Source organism: Thamnophis sirtalis, unplaced genomic scaffold, assembly GCF_051295495.1.
Source record: "Thamnophis sirtalis isolate CommonGarterSnake01/CBP01778 unplaced genomic scaffold, rThaSir2_p1.2 scaffold_8, whole genome shotgun sequence".
NCBI classification, from domain to species: Eukaryota; Metazoa; Chordata; class Lepidosauria; order Squamata; family Natricidae; genus Thamnophis; species Thamnophis sirtalis.
Genome location: NW_028261388.1, coordinates 54,442,982 through 54,457,519, shown reverse-complemented (window position 1 = coordinate 54,457,519; position 14,538 = coordinate 54,442,982). Strand labels below are relative to the sequence as shown.

Here is a 14,538-nt window from a genome sequence, read left to right as displayed (position 1 = left end):
GGCATGGGGACAGGTTGGGTTCACATTTTTTCTTTCCAGTTTTACACAGTAGTCTAGGAATGCAAAATAGGAAGATAGAATATTTGGAAAAAAATGAAACCTCTCATTTTTATCAGATTTCAGACTTTGGATTGGCCAAATGCAATGGGCTTTCTCATTCTCATGATCTCAGCATGGATGGACTTTGTGGCACTATTGCATATCTGCCCCCAGAACGAATTAAAGAGAAGAATAGATACTTTGATACAACACATGACATATATAGGTAAGTGTCTACAGTATTCTGCCCCCCCCCTCTTTTCTTTCCTTGTTGTATCTATTTATCATTGGTAGCTGCTAGCCACAGCCTAGATATCTTAAATTAAATATAACTGTGCTGGATAGACTGTGGGATAATTCAACCTGTAGCAAGCCTGAAACCTTCACTAGCTTTGAAGACAGTTGCTTCCAAAAACTGTTTTAAAAACTATGACTGGAATAACAGAATAACACCCATAGTTACTGCAACAGTGGATTTCCAGTGCCTCCATTGTATTAGATTCTGTGCTCGCAGTCTGGGATTGTAGCCATTTCTGTTTCCAGAAGTGAACTGCACACCAGTGTGTCATCTTTGAACTGGAAGGGCCACCATATAGACTATTGCAAGATAATTCTTATGTTCTTGAAATCTTGAAAGTGTTGCCATTTCGGATCTGATAATCAGATGTAATTAGCTTTAGAGGATGCAACTGTAAATACAGCATGCTATATGCATTAATGATTTTATAAAGGTATTAATTTTGTCTTTGCAGCTTTTCCATTGTTATCTGGGGAGTTCTGACACAGAAGAAGCCTTTTTCAGGTAAGCAAAACATCCCTTCTTGTGAATCATAAGTGTAAATGACTATGTTAGGCAGAATTCCTCCCTGGACAAAATGTGTTTATTGTGATATGTTTACTCTTCAAAATATCCAGCCATAATAACTGATAGCATTCATCCATTCCAACTACTAAAATATTGTCCATATCACATGAGAATGGTTTTCCTGCTATTGCATCTCTCTTAAAACCTATCCTGGGAGCCATCAGATGAGAGAAATTCCAGAAAGCAGTATTGCATTTACCATTCATGCTAGACATGGAGGTATATGAAATGAAATCTCTAAGGAAAGAACAGCTGAATTACATGGAGTTGCTCATAATGTGGGATAGCATGTAAAAAAGCCAAATAGGTGACTTCTGCCATCAGTATTAGCTCTAGACCTTATTACTTTAAGGATTGTGATTTACAGCTATTGAAAAGAAATGCACTAGGTGCATTTTCCATCTCTGGCTCCAACACTGAGCCTCTGATTATTTTAATACAGCCATGAATACTGTTCATCTTTTTGTTTCATCCTGTTCAAATAGAGTAAGAAAACTGTCCAGAACAGCCCATTTATAAATAGTGTAACATGTATAGCATGTTACTACACATTGAAAGATTAGATGTTTTAAAAAAAAGAATCTAATGGGTGATAAAATGTCTGTCTGCCCTAGCACTAGACTGGGAATCTTAAAAGGAAGCACCTATCAGATATGTATTTTCTGCTTTCTATCTGTAGAAGAAAATAACATTCTACACATTATGGTGAAAGTGGTTAATGGTCATCGCCCAGAACTTCCACCTGTCTCCAAATCCAGACCTCGTGCATGTAATAACTTGATTAAACTGATGCAAAAGTGCTGGCAAGATGACCCTAGCAAGAGGCCAACATTTAAAGGTAAACTTTGCTTCTAATCAAATTCTTTGGTGAAATAATGAGTCATTTCAGGGTAAAAGCCTGTGTTAATCCCCAGTGGAGCCCCACCAAAATCTTGTTAAAAATGATGAATACAAAATATACACAATACATTATTGTGCTGGCAATAGTCAGGGAACATCCTATTACAGGAAAAGGATTACAGGAGAACTTGTCTAAACATGAATAGTTGATTTAGGCATCAGATGATGTACCAATCTAGTTAACTCCCCAAATTATTGCCTAGGGTGGAACTTTCTAATCTGAATTAGCTTTGCTACAATATATTCAGCACAAAGTAAACATATTAGAAGCTTTATTTATGATTCTGGCTTCAGTGGTGCAAATTAGCTCTAGATGTTTAAAAAGCATTGAGACGCCATAGCAGGGACAAACAAACCTGAGGTGAGATTCTTGCCCTCCAATCCATGTACTTAATTGGCATTTGAGTCTATCTTTTTTCCAATTAAAAGGAGAAGTAGGGAGCTGCACAATTGCCTCTTCCATAAAGTGCAGCACCTGCTGCCCAGGGCAGCACTCTCATTCTGGATGACAGAAAGCTAGCATTGCAGTTATCTTGCAAATATCTTTTGAGGAGGGTGGGGGGAGTGGGAATAAGAGCCAGAAAAGTATTTCTAAATACTTTTCTAAAAGTATTAGCTCTTTCTAAAAATGCTTAAAGTTGAAATAAACTTTGATCCTTCTGCAATTACTGATCTTCCCTGATCCCCAGTTTGTGGAACAGATTAAAATATGGCTGTACATTTCTTTTTAAAATGTGGAATTGGCATTCAGTATTTGGCTTCAGTTGGATAAATCAGGATCACATTGTATTATATTTATAGTGCAGATATTTTTCACTGTTCTGTGTTGAGAGGGATTTTTAAAAAAAAACAATGGTGGGAAGGTGTGTATTGAGCTGGGGAAAATGGCTGTTCCTTTGTATATTTGCTGTTATTGGAGAAGTTAAGGGAGCTACTAGGCAAGGCCCCAAACTGACCATTATTTGAATTATCTGTAAAATATCCCTCTAGTGAAAAGGGAGGCCTATAGCAAGTGTGAAGAAAATAAATTATATCTTTTTTTTTAGAAATTACTTCTGAAACAGAAGAGCTCTGTGAAAAACCAGATTATGAGAATAAGGAAATGACAGTTGAGGAGGATGCAAAGGTTTCTCAGACCTATCCTAAGGTATTTATTCGAACAAAAATTGGGTGAACTTTAATATGTTCTCTTATCTTTCACTCAATTTACAGTATAGTTTAATTTGAAATGTTTCTTTTCCTCACCTCCTTTTTTTCCAGGAGATGTCCAGTATTTCCCAGCTAAAACAAGAACCTGATCCTGCATCAGTTAAAGATTACAGCCTGTCTGAATTGTTGTCTCAGCTGGACTCAGGAATTTCACAGACGGAGCAGACGGAGGAGCTCAGTCGCAGTGCATCTGAATCTAGGCTTGCCACCAGTGACAAGAGGCTGTCAGGAGTGTCTTCTGTAGACTCTGCCTTTTCTTCACGAGGTTCCCTGTCACTGTCTTTTGAGAGAGAGAATTCTGGAAGTGGTAAGTTTTATTGGGCAAGATGTAGTCAATTGTATATATTTGAGCTAGGGACAAAATAATTCAGAAAGAGATGGTAACTGGTGTGATTGAGGCAGCACAAAGCACCCTCTGGTCTTTTTTTGTTTTGTTTTAATGACAGCTGGCTGTATGAATTGCTTGACATGTTGCATATGAATTCCTAAATGCATTTCCTGTCATGTTATGGACTATGATCTTGGCAATTAATTAGCTAAATAGGGGTTATAGGAAAAGTGTCTCAATGCAAGGAGAAGTTATATTGCTTTACGTCAAATGTCTCTATATTAGCTTTCCATACTTTTAAGAAAATAGGGGTAGTTACTAAGGTTTGCTGTCTGAACTACTTAATTTAAATATATCAGATATGTTGTAGTTCCTTCTTTAGTTTTTGGGAGCAGGGTTCATGATCGATGCAATATGTGGGTTTTACAGCTAAGGCTGTAAACAGACACCTGAGGCACCAAACAATGAAGAACAAAAAACTCTGATTAAATGTTTACCTATATTGAATATTTAGGGCCAGTTTGGTGTGGTGGTTAAGGCATCAGGCTAGAGACCATGAGTTCCTAGTTCTACTTTAGGCACACAGCCAGCTGGGTGAATTTGGGTTAGTCACTTTCCCTCAGCCCTTGGAAGGAAGGAAGGGCAAACCTCTTCTGAAAAACCTTGCCAAGAAAACTGCTGGGACTTGTCCCACTAGTTTCTGGGAATTGGATACAACTGAATGAAAAATATTAAATATTAGAATATTACTTATACTTAAATATTTAAGAATGTATCAAAAAGCTAAACCAACTTTAGTTCTGTGGGTGAGCATGTGCCTTCTTCCATGTGCAAACTAATTTGAGGATAGGTCAACAAGCCAAAAAGAATGAATAGCGAGATAAAAGCATAGAAAGTTGGCCCAGCGTTCAAAAACGTGTGTGGATTAGTACAGAATTTCTCAATTGAAAGTACCTGGAAAAAAACTGTCATATTTTATCTAATGGAACTCTTGGGCCGTTTGTACTTCTATGAAAACTAGACTGAAATAGAACGTTTTGTTTTTTGTTTCTCCAGACATTGGTACCACTGATATCCAGAAAAGAAAGCTGGCTGAGGCAATCATATCCGGAGACACTAGTAAACTGATGAAGATTCTTCAGCCTCAAGATGTAGACCTCATTTTGGATGGGAATGGTGGCCTTCTGCATTTGGCCATTGAATCAGGCCAAGAAGAATGTGTTAAGTGGCTACTTCTGAACAATGCCAATCCCAATCTGACGAATAGGAAAAGCTCTACACCCCTCCATATTGCAGTAGAGAAGAAGAACAAAAGCATTATTGAGCTGCTTCTCACAAAGAAAATTAATGTGAATGCCAAAGATGAGGATCAGTGGACAGCTCTTCATTTTGCAGCCCAAAATGGGGATGAACTAATCACAAGAATGTTGCTTGAGAAGAATGCCTTGCTGAATGAAGTGGACTTTGAAGGAAGAGCACCAATCCATGTTGCTTGCCAACATGGTCAAGAGACTGTAGTGCGCATCTTTCTGAGAAAAGGGATTTATGTTGATGTCAGAGGAAAGGATAATTGGGTGCCTTTACATTATGCTGCATGGCAAGGCCACTTACCCATTGTGAAACTTTTGGCCAAGCAGCCTGGAGTCAATGTGAATGCACAGACTGTAGATGGAAGGACCCCTCTTCATTTGGCAGCCCAGAGAGGACATTACAGAGTTGCTCGAATACTAGTACAACTGCAGTCAGATGTCAACATAAGAAATGCATTTTTTCACACTGCCCTTCATGTAGCTGCTGAAACTGGCCATACTAGCACTTCCAGGCTGCTTCTTAGTCGTGGGGCAGATATAGAAGCAACAACAGCAGAAGGCTGTACTGCCCTTCACCTAGCAGCTCGTAATGGCCATTTATCCACAATCAAGCTGTTGATGGAAGAAGGTTCTAATATGCTGGCAAGGGGTCCTTTAAACAGAACAGCACTGCATCTTGCTGCTGAAAATGGACATGATGAGGTGGTAAAGGTCCTTGTCAACCGAGAAAATATAAATGATTCAGACGAGGAAGGGTTGGTGGCTCTGCATCTTGCTGCAAAAGGTGGACACACACAAACAGCTGAAGTTCTGTTAAACCACGGTGCCTGCATCAGTATGCAGAACTTTGCATTTCAGACCCCACTGCAGTTAGCTAAACAAAATGGGAGCAACACTATTATCACGCTGCTCAGCCAGAGATAGGTGTTTGCTTTCTAATAAGTGTAGGACAGGCTAATGATGACCATAGCATGAGTATCTGCTTAAACTTCATATATAAGTCTGACTTCCATGTTAACAGAAGCTACTTCTTGATGTGGCAATTCTATCTAATAAACTGAGCAGGGAAGGGAGTAAGAGTCATAAGGTTCTGGGTTCGATCTCACACTTCCGTGTAAAGGAGCGCTGAGTAAGCCTTCGGTGAAGACATGATGTTCTTTCCCCATAATTCAACATGGGTGTTGGCTCACTGGAAAGATGATACGAAGAGATTAAAAAGAGAGAGAGGGTTATCCCTTGTTTTTTTCAGTGTAAAGTCAGTTTCTAATATTTCAATTATTCTTTACATTCAATGGGTAAGGTACCTTTAATCGTCACTCGAATGTTTTTTTTTAATTGATTTTTCCTTGACTATTTACAAGATGCATGAATCAATACAAGTATCTGCATTCCTGAAAAAGTACTGCAGGGATAATTGTCCTAAAGCCACATAGAAATTAAAACTCCAGTTTTATTATTGAAAAAAAAGTAAGCGCCTATTTCAAAACTACACATTTCTAGTTCTCTGATGGTCAGTTTTTCCATGATTGTTATTATCAGCTTATGCTTACAATAACAATTGTGAGCATCCCTGTGTTAATTAGAAAATCATTTCTAATATGCAGTACCAGCTTCTGTATATATACAGTGTATATGCATAATATTTCAACATTCAACATGTGATTAATGGAAGATAGCACAAGTACAATAACATTTGTACAAGTATGCATAAGCACATGAAAAATTTATTTCATTAAATGTAAGAATAGATTGTGTCTGTTTCTTTTTAAGTGCTATAAATTACTGAACCACAGGTATAGCAATGTCTACAAAATCGATGTATAATGTATAATAACTAATATAAAAATATACTGTGTATATAATTCAGGACATTGCATGCTCTTTTTTCTACAGAAGAAAATTGAGGCTTTTTAGGTCTGGGTATGTTTTAATACACCTTTTGTAGTGTTCATTGTTTTCAGAAGTTCACATTTGATCTGTTTTACCAATAAAATAAGTTGTAAAATGACTTTTGAGAAAATAGTTGTGCTTTATTTTTAAAGAACAGTTGTGTTTTATCACTTTGTTTTTGTTTCCTTACATCATCAACACATCCCTGCCAGAAATATTTTGCCAGAGAATATTCCCACCTTACAGAATGAGACTTGACGGCCCATTGTATGCTTTAATTATCACTTTCCAAAACTGGTGCCCCACTAATTAAATATGTTTGATTATAATTCTTATTATGACCTACCAGCATAGCCAATGATTCAATTGAGATGATTTATTTTATTTAAAACATTTATATAGCCACCCATTTTAAACCAAACTGGGCATTTATACCAAGACCAGAACAATATATACACACAATAAAATGATATTGGTCATAGTCAATATACCTGGAATATATCAGATTAGGAAGGCTGTTCTAAATCAACTAGAAACAATATAACTACATGGATTCTTATTTTTGGTTTAAAAAGAATTCAGTTAGCTGATTGAATAGTGATTTGGAAATGTGAGAATGCTGTTTCTGACAAAAGATGTTTTATTTTGCCACCAGTAAGCGTCAGCAGGCTAGTGATAGTTTGGATCTTTTCCTAGCTACTCAAGAATACTAGCTATTGAAAGCAGCAGACTGCGTGGAGACTGCTCATAATAAACTCTGAATTTCAACATCCTCTTAAATAAAATGGTAATTGAAAAAAAGATTATACTTTGTCTTTATTGTTGCTTAGTATATAGGATTGGGGAGAGGGTGTTAAAATTTAAATTGGGTTTAAAGAATGGTGCCATACTGTCAATTATGAAGGATTAAATTTCTCATGAATAAAATTTTCTAGGTTATCTTTAATAATATCAGGCATGTGCTTCACATTTCAGTACAATAACTGCTTAATTTCAACAAACATCTTGTAATTTTCCAAGAGTACACTGAACGTTGTGGTAGAAAAAATACACCAATGTAGAAAGTTCCTATGTGAAGACCTATTCCCTAATTCTCATCGCATATGTAATTTCCAAGACTGAAATTTCTGGGCACTCTGCCTTATTCATCAGGTCGATGGCGTCACCAGTTGCTTAAACATGTTATGCAAGAGTGTTGCTGCTTCAATTGGTGCCAGACAGAGTTGTTATGATACATTGTTGATGCCAATAAACTTACCATTATGGGAGGGGAAAATCTCAGGTAGATCAAACTGGACCCCAAATTGATCAATATAATCTTTTAGTTACAAGAGCAGTGGAACAGAATGTAAGTAATAGATTAAGGTTAGTACTAACTTAAGAGATAATGCACATAGTTTATATGTCCCATAATTGTGTTAGTTGCTTATAAGTAGCTCAAAGAATCAGTTGTAATTCCTAAATATAAAGAAATGTTTAGGAAAGACAGAAAAATTTTGTCTTTAAAAACATAAAACCAGATTAACACAAAAAGTGTGAAACATCCTTAGTGGGATGATAGAAAAGTTCCTTTATTTTATATACTTCGATGAAAATGCTTGTCATTTTCAGTTCAAATGTGGACAAAGGGACTAATGTTAACTAGAACAAGCTGCTGCAAAAGCAATGGGCCATGTTAAAGAAAGTATATTTCCCATTCATTCTTCCCTGAGCCTTAAGTACACATAAAGAACTCTAATAACTGTTTCCCTTTTTCACTTGTCATCTCTGGCTGCTATCTTGCTTTTTGAATGGGTGGCCTTTGCATATTATAGTCTCCACCAAGATCTCCAACATGGTATCTTGGTTTTTAAAACAACCTTGCATGAGTCTGGTTTTTCTGGTAAATCTGTCTTGCAGAGTACAGATTGTGCAACAGAAAGGTTATGAATGAAAGAGTTGAGATTTGCCTACAGGGTTGTTAATAATAAATCAACATTCTTTTTCATTGCCACAGAAAATCCTGAGCATGTTCAAACGGTAAGCTTATTCAGGCATTTTGGGACCTGTAGGAACAAAGTTAGCCATCAGCATAGCTTTTTAATAAAACTGTCAGTGGAAAAGAGTTGCAAAGGCTGATAGTATATAAAGGAACTGTTTGTAAATTAAAGAGGAATGCTTTAAATCCAGATATGCAGTGTCATGGGAGTATCCCTTTTTCTAGACCAGTATTTCAGTGGTTGTATTCAGCAGGTTCTGACCAGTTCTGGAGAACTGGAAGCAGAAATTTTGAGTAGTTCAGAGAACCAGTAAATACCACCTCTGACTGGCCCCGTTCCCATTCTCTGCCTCCCGGGTCCTAGCTGATCGGGAGGGAATGGGGATTTTGCAGTATCCTTCCCCTGCCACACTCACAAGTCACACCACACCCACCAAGCCACATCCATAGAACCAGTAGTAAAAAAAATTGAATCCCACCACTGCAGTGTTTCTCAATCTTAGCAATTTCAAGATGGGTTAATTTCAACTCCCAGAATTCCTCAGCCAGCATGATGGCTGGAGAATTCTGGGAGTTAAGATTCACACATCTTAAAATTGATGAAGTTGAGAAACATTGATGTAGAGACATGGGCACCTGTTTTATTTCATATTTGTTAATGTAGTTATTCCTTCAAACTTCACTGGCCTGCCTAAGTTCATTTTATGATTACGAGAGGGGAAAAATAAGACTGAACTCACAGACTATCATTTTTCCTAACCAGCAAATCTCTTAGGAGAAGCACAGCAGCGCAGAAATGTGAAAGCCTGCCCAAGAAGAGTTTTTCCTTAAAGAAGATCTGCCTATATATTGATGAATTAATTATTCATAGACTAAAACTGCCTCCAGTTGATCCATCTATGGTATTTCATGGATTCCCTAAACTACCCCCACATTTTACCTTTCACTTTTCCTTCCCTCTCTTGTTTCTCTTTCCAGTAAAGAATCTGACTAATACAATATTTCCCTCCTAGACATTCTTTTTAAAGGCATAAGCTTTCTGGGATCTACAGTTCAGATAGACAAACTGGCTCAACTAATGTAGGATTGAAATTGAGAGATGGAGGATCGGGATTGGTAGGATGAACTCACATGCATCAAAGATTTCAGGCTCATTCTCCACCAATGCTGCTGCTAAAGTTCCATTCCCCCCCCCAAAAAAAATTGTCACTGAGATCTGCAATAAATCATTTGAGAGATTGAGATGTTCTGATGTTACTTTGTCTTTATTTTGAGCCATGATCATATTTGTATCCATTCTTAATGAATTTAATGAACTGTGGTTCACAAGTTTACATGTTTTAATAAAGTGTATTGGAAAAGAAGCTAAAAGAAATCTTTCAATTTTTTTTTTTTTTGCTATTGTTGACACAACTCTTCTCCTACACTTTTACAGTAAGATTAAAAAAAAACCAAAGCTGGATGTCCTATCATTTTTCACTTCTATGAGTTTGGTGTGTGTGACTTCATAATTACAACAATGCTCAATTATTCATAGAAATCCAGAATTTCAAAATATAAAACTGAATATTAGTTCTTTGCATCACCTCTTTCAAAATGTGAGTCATGCATCTCCATTCTTTTACCTTGCATCTGTCTTCAGAGTAAAAGACCTTAAAAAACAAGGTATATATGTAAAATAATAGTCAGCTTTCTAGGTGACATCTAAACTAACCATCTTGAGACTATTTCCTTCTTAGCTGGAGAGCAAATATTTGAGGGGAGTGGGTGTTCTTGTGTTTTGAGGATTTGAAAGTTAAATAGATACATTCAACTAAGTGGAGTTTAATCATTTAAAAAAATACAAAACTTTATGCCACTACAAATTGTCAATAATTACTTCTCTACTGATTATGATTTTGGATCATTTGGAAAAGTTGCACAATTGTTCAGCTTTGCTTTAATTTAACCTGATTAAGCTGACTAAATAAATTATTTTACTCAGGTTATATTATCATTATTTTGTTTTAAAATAAAAAATACTGATGTTAAGTAAGAAGGTTTAGCCAGGTTAATTCCATGACTTTCTTTTAAAAATTGTGGACTTCTGGGTTTTATATTTATATACACAGAAAGAAGTAAGAAGCACCCACATTGTGTTTTGAAGGGAAGGCCTGCCGCAGTTGTACAATTTTAAAAAAGAAAAAAAATGCCAATAACATGAAAGAAATCTTACCTGAACACAGTCTAATACATTTGCCATATTAATTTGAAGGTGGGGGGGGGAGTTTACCATGCTAAAACAAAGATGGCTGAATTAAGGTAGCATGAGTGAGAAAAAAATGATTGTTGATCAGACAACAATTTGCCTGATGTTCTTGTTTTATGCCAAGAAATTGGATGACTTCACTAGTTGTTGCAGGTGCTACTAGCATGGACCACCACATACAGCTAGTCCCCAACTTACAACAGTTCATTAAATGATCATTCCAAGTTACAAAGTCACTGAAAAGAGTTACCTATGACCATTTTTTCACTTATGAACACTGCAGTATCCACATGGTCATGTGATTCACACTCGGATGCTTGCCAACTGGTTCATATTTATGATGGTTGCGGTTTCCTGGGATCATGTGATCTTTTGTGACCTCCTGACAAGCAAAGTCAATGGGAAAGCCAGACTCATTTAGCAACAGTGTTAAGAACGTAACAACTGCAGTGATTCACTTAACAAATGTGGCAAGAAAAGTGGTAAAAATGGAGCAAAACTCACTTAACAAATGTTTTACTTAGCAACATAAATTTGGGCTCAGTTGTAGTCATAAGTTAAGGACTACCTCTATATATGTATAAATTTGGTGTACTTTATAGCTTCTCAATATTTAAAAATTCTGCTAGGAAAGAAATCCAAGTTGTTTGCTAAAAAGACCATTTATATATTCAAGAATGGCTTAAAGCAATTTTGAATGTATTCTATTTTTCCTTCCTCTGCAAAAAATATGCAAATCACTTCCATATATTATTGAGAGCAGCAAAAGGCAGACTTCAACATCCCTCTTCAAAGTCAAGGAATATAAAAGAAAAATTCTTGGAAAGCAGTTTAAGTTTAGGATTATAATAATACCCTTATATTAGAATAAGATGACAGAGTGTTTTTCAGTTGGACTTCTCATATCTACAATATTCATTTTATTTAATCATATTCTTTCTCCAGGGAACCATGAATAGAGTTTGCTGTGTTTCATTCAGATCCATCCCATCATCAGATTTTTAGAAGGCCCCAACTGCAGATGAATTCCTTTTATATTTGCTGCAAGGTAAGTTCTTTAGAAGAAGCCAGACTGGAGTTGCTGCTCAGTTTTTACAGGTTTTGTAAAAAGGGTCCGTGGGGAAGACTGATAACTCAAAGTAAGACAATTCTCCCACCAAAGCATTACTTACCATTTGTCTAATTATAAAGAACATATTGTTAAATAGAAGACCAAATAAATATTATTTTCCACATTCAAAGGCATGGAAATAGTAAATGAACTATATTATCACCAATCTGTTCAGTTTGCTAGCCATGCTCTGAATGTCTTAAAGTTAGTCTAGAAATATTTTCATCCATCTATTTATAGCTCCAATTATAGGTAATCTTCAATTTACAACCACAATTGAGCCCAAAATTTCTGTTGTTAAGTGATACATTTGTTAAGTGAGTTTGCCCCATTTTATGATCTTTCTTGCCATAGTTGTTAAGTGAATCACTGCAGATGTTAAATTAATAACATTGAGTGAATCTGGTTTCCCCATTGACTTTGCTTGTCAGAAGATTGCAGAAGGGGATCACATGACCCCAGGGCATTGCAACCGTCATAGATATGAACAGTGACGTGCGGTGAGGCTGGTGAGGCAAAAAGAAAGAAAGCGGCTTGACAATGGGCAAAAAGAGATTTAAAGGAGGAGAAGCTACCGGGAGGGGGAGGGCCGGGGCAAGGAGAAGGAAGGTGCCCGGCCAGGCTGTATTCTTAGGGAACTGACGGAGGGAACGAGAATAACGAAAACTTAAGAGGAAAAAAGGTTCATGGGGAGGTTTTGGGCTGCTTGAAGCAAGAGGAGGGCGTCCGACCGTACAGGTGAAGGAGCCAAGAGAGTCTGCCTGAAGAATGCGGGAGGGAGGGAGGGACTCCGACGAGACCATGACCCGAAGCCCTGGAATGGGAAGCAAAGCGGGGCATGGAGGAGGAAAGGGGGGGAGAGAGAAATGATGGCATCACCCTCCCTCCACCACTTCCACCCACCGGAGCCCGAATGCAGATCTCTCGCTCACTACAGGGGAAGGACCAGTAGACAATGCGGCACTGCACGGGCTCTGTGATGCACTCGAACTGCTCCTCCACCCGCTGGAAGGGCCACTTCTCCGCCACATGCCACACTGCGATGTCCAGCAGGGACTCCAGGCTCTGCGTCTTGCCCAAGGGCAGCATTCCGAACATGGCATAAGCGGTGGCCAGGGCAGAGGGGAAAGCGGTGGTGGTGGAGGAAGCGGCAGCAGCGGCCGACGAAGGTCCCGCGACGCAAAGTGCCCCGCCACTGCCGAGGTTGACATCCATGCTGCCACCGCCTGCCCGCTGCCCTGGCCTGCAGCCAGAACCATAACCGGGTCTCTGGACTGTGCATCTTGCCCAAGGGCAGCACTCCAAACGCGGCATAAGCCGCGGCTAGGACAGAGGGGAAAGCAGCGGTGGCAGAGGAAGCGGCAGCAGCGGCCGACGAAGGTCCCACGATGGAAAGTGCCCTGCCGCTACCAAGGCTGACATCCACACCACCATCGCTGCCGCCGCCCGCCCACTGCCCCAGCCTGCAGCCAGCACCATACCCGGGTCTGCAGCAAAGGTGCTTGGCGGGGGTCGGGAGCTGTCCATGCTCTGCCATGATCGTGCCACTTCTAAACATCCCACCTCTAATGGCGTGGCGTGGCAGATGGTTTTAAAGTGCTGGCACAGCTTTCCGCCATACAGCGGGATGTGTCCCACTATATGGCAGAAAGCCGCACTGGCATGGCTTTAAAAAGTAAAAAATAAAGTGCCAGTCCGTGCGCCAGCAGAGGCGGGTAAAACACACACACACACACACACACACACAAACAAATTAATTACAATAATACAAATTACAATTACTTTGAAGCATTTTGAAGACGCCGCCCGGGTGCCGTTTGGAAGGCATTGCAGCCCAACTTAGTTGGAGACGTTGGGTAATATGTTTGGGGGTGCTTCTACGACCCGGCTGGCCTGAGAGAGCCTTGACTCTCCTCCATCTGCTGGCTGAGAGACTTCCCCCCTCCCTCTGCTATTCTCTCTTCCACGTCTGCTTCTCTGGTCGCTGTGGCCGTTTTTGAAAATGCTAGTCTCCCTTTTTCGGCGGCTCGGGTAGCTGGATTCCAACACCAAAGCAGCCAGGCTCCCACTGCAGTTCTTCTCAGGCTGGTGAGGGAAGAGGCTCCTGTAGGAGAACGAGCTCCAGGGGGCCCGAAGAAGCAAACAGCTGGGTCGCCGTTTTGGGCGACCCTCGTATGATGCCTTTGGGTGGCATTTCTCAGCTTTTTCGACATTTTCAGCTGCGCCTTCCCGACCTTGAGGACTGTGAGGAGTTCTTAGAATTGCACTGGACTATCCATCTTTTTTGCCCCAGGGAGAAGGCGGTCAGCCTGGGACAGTACTGGGAGAGAATGGGAGGTCGTTTCCATCTGCTATTATTGCACCTCCCTTCCTCTCCCCTCGGCTTGGCCTCTCCTGTCAGTGCATTCTCTCCCCCACTGGGCCCCCGCCATTGCAGGGCCTTTTACTGCGTGAGACTTGACTCCTTCCTGAGAGTGGCTTTTGGACTTTTTGGATTGTACTTTCATCTGCCCTCTTATCTGCACTGCCACCTGCATCTTCATCTACCATGCCCATCACTGCCTGATGCCGCCTCGGACCTGCTGCCGCAGACAGCACCACTATTGGACGAGCGGAGGGCACTTACAGTTCGCAAGAAGGCCCTCTCCCTCCCTCAACCA

The 14,538-nt window shown here is 39.6% G+C and overlaps 1 protein-coding gene across 1 annotated transcript in view; it reads left to right on the top strand.

Annotated features, from left to right (window-relative positions):
• The window catches only part of RIPK4 (receptor interacting serine/threonine kinase 4), a 31,297-nt gene extending 24,638 nt beyond the window's left edge, over window positions 1–6,659 (top strand). The window contains exons 3-8 of the mRNA XM_014056470.2: window positions 117–265; window positions 792–841; window positions 1,584–1,742; window positions 2,851–2,951; window positions 3,065–3,320; window positions 4,398–6,659. Of these exons, the coding sequence (XP_013911945.1) occupies window positions 117–265; window positions 792–841; window positions 1,584–1,742; window positions 2,851–2,951; window positions 3,065–3,320; window positions 4,398–5,575 (1,893 nt within the window). The 3' untranslated portion in view covers window positions 5,576–6,659. The remainder of the gene's footprint in view (window positions 1–116; window positions 266–791; window positions 842–1,583; window positions 1,743–2,850; window positions 2,952–3,064; window positions 3,321–4,397) is intronic.
• Window positions 6,660–14,538: the final 7,879 nt, after the last annotated feature.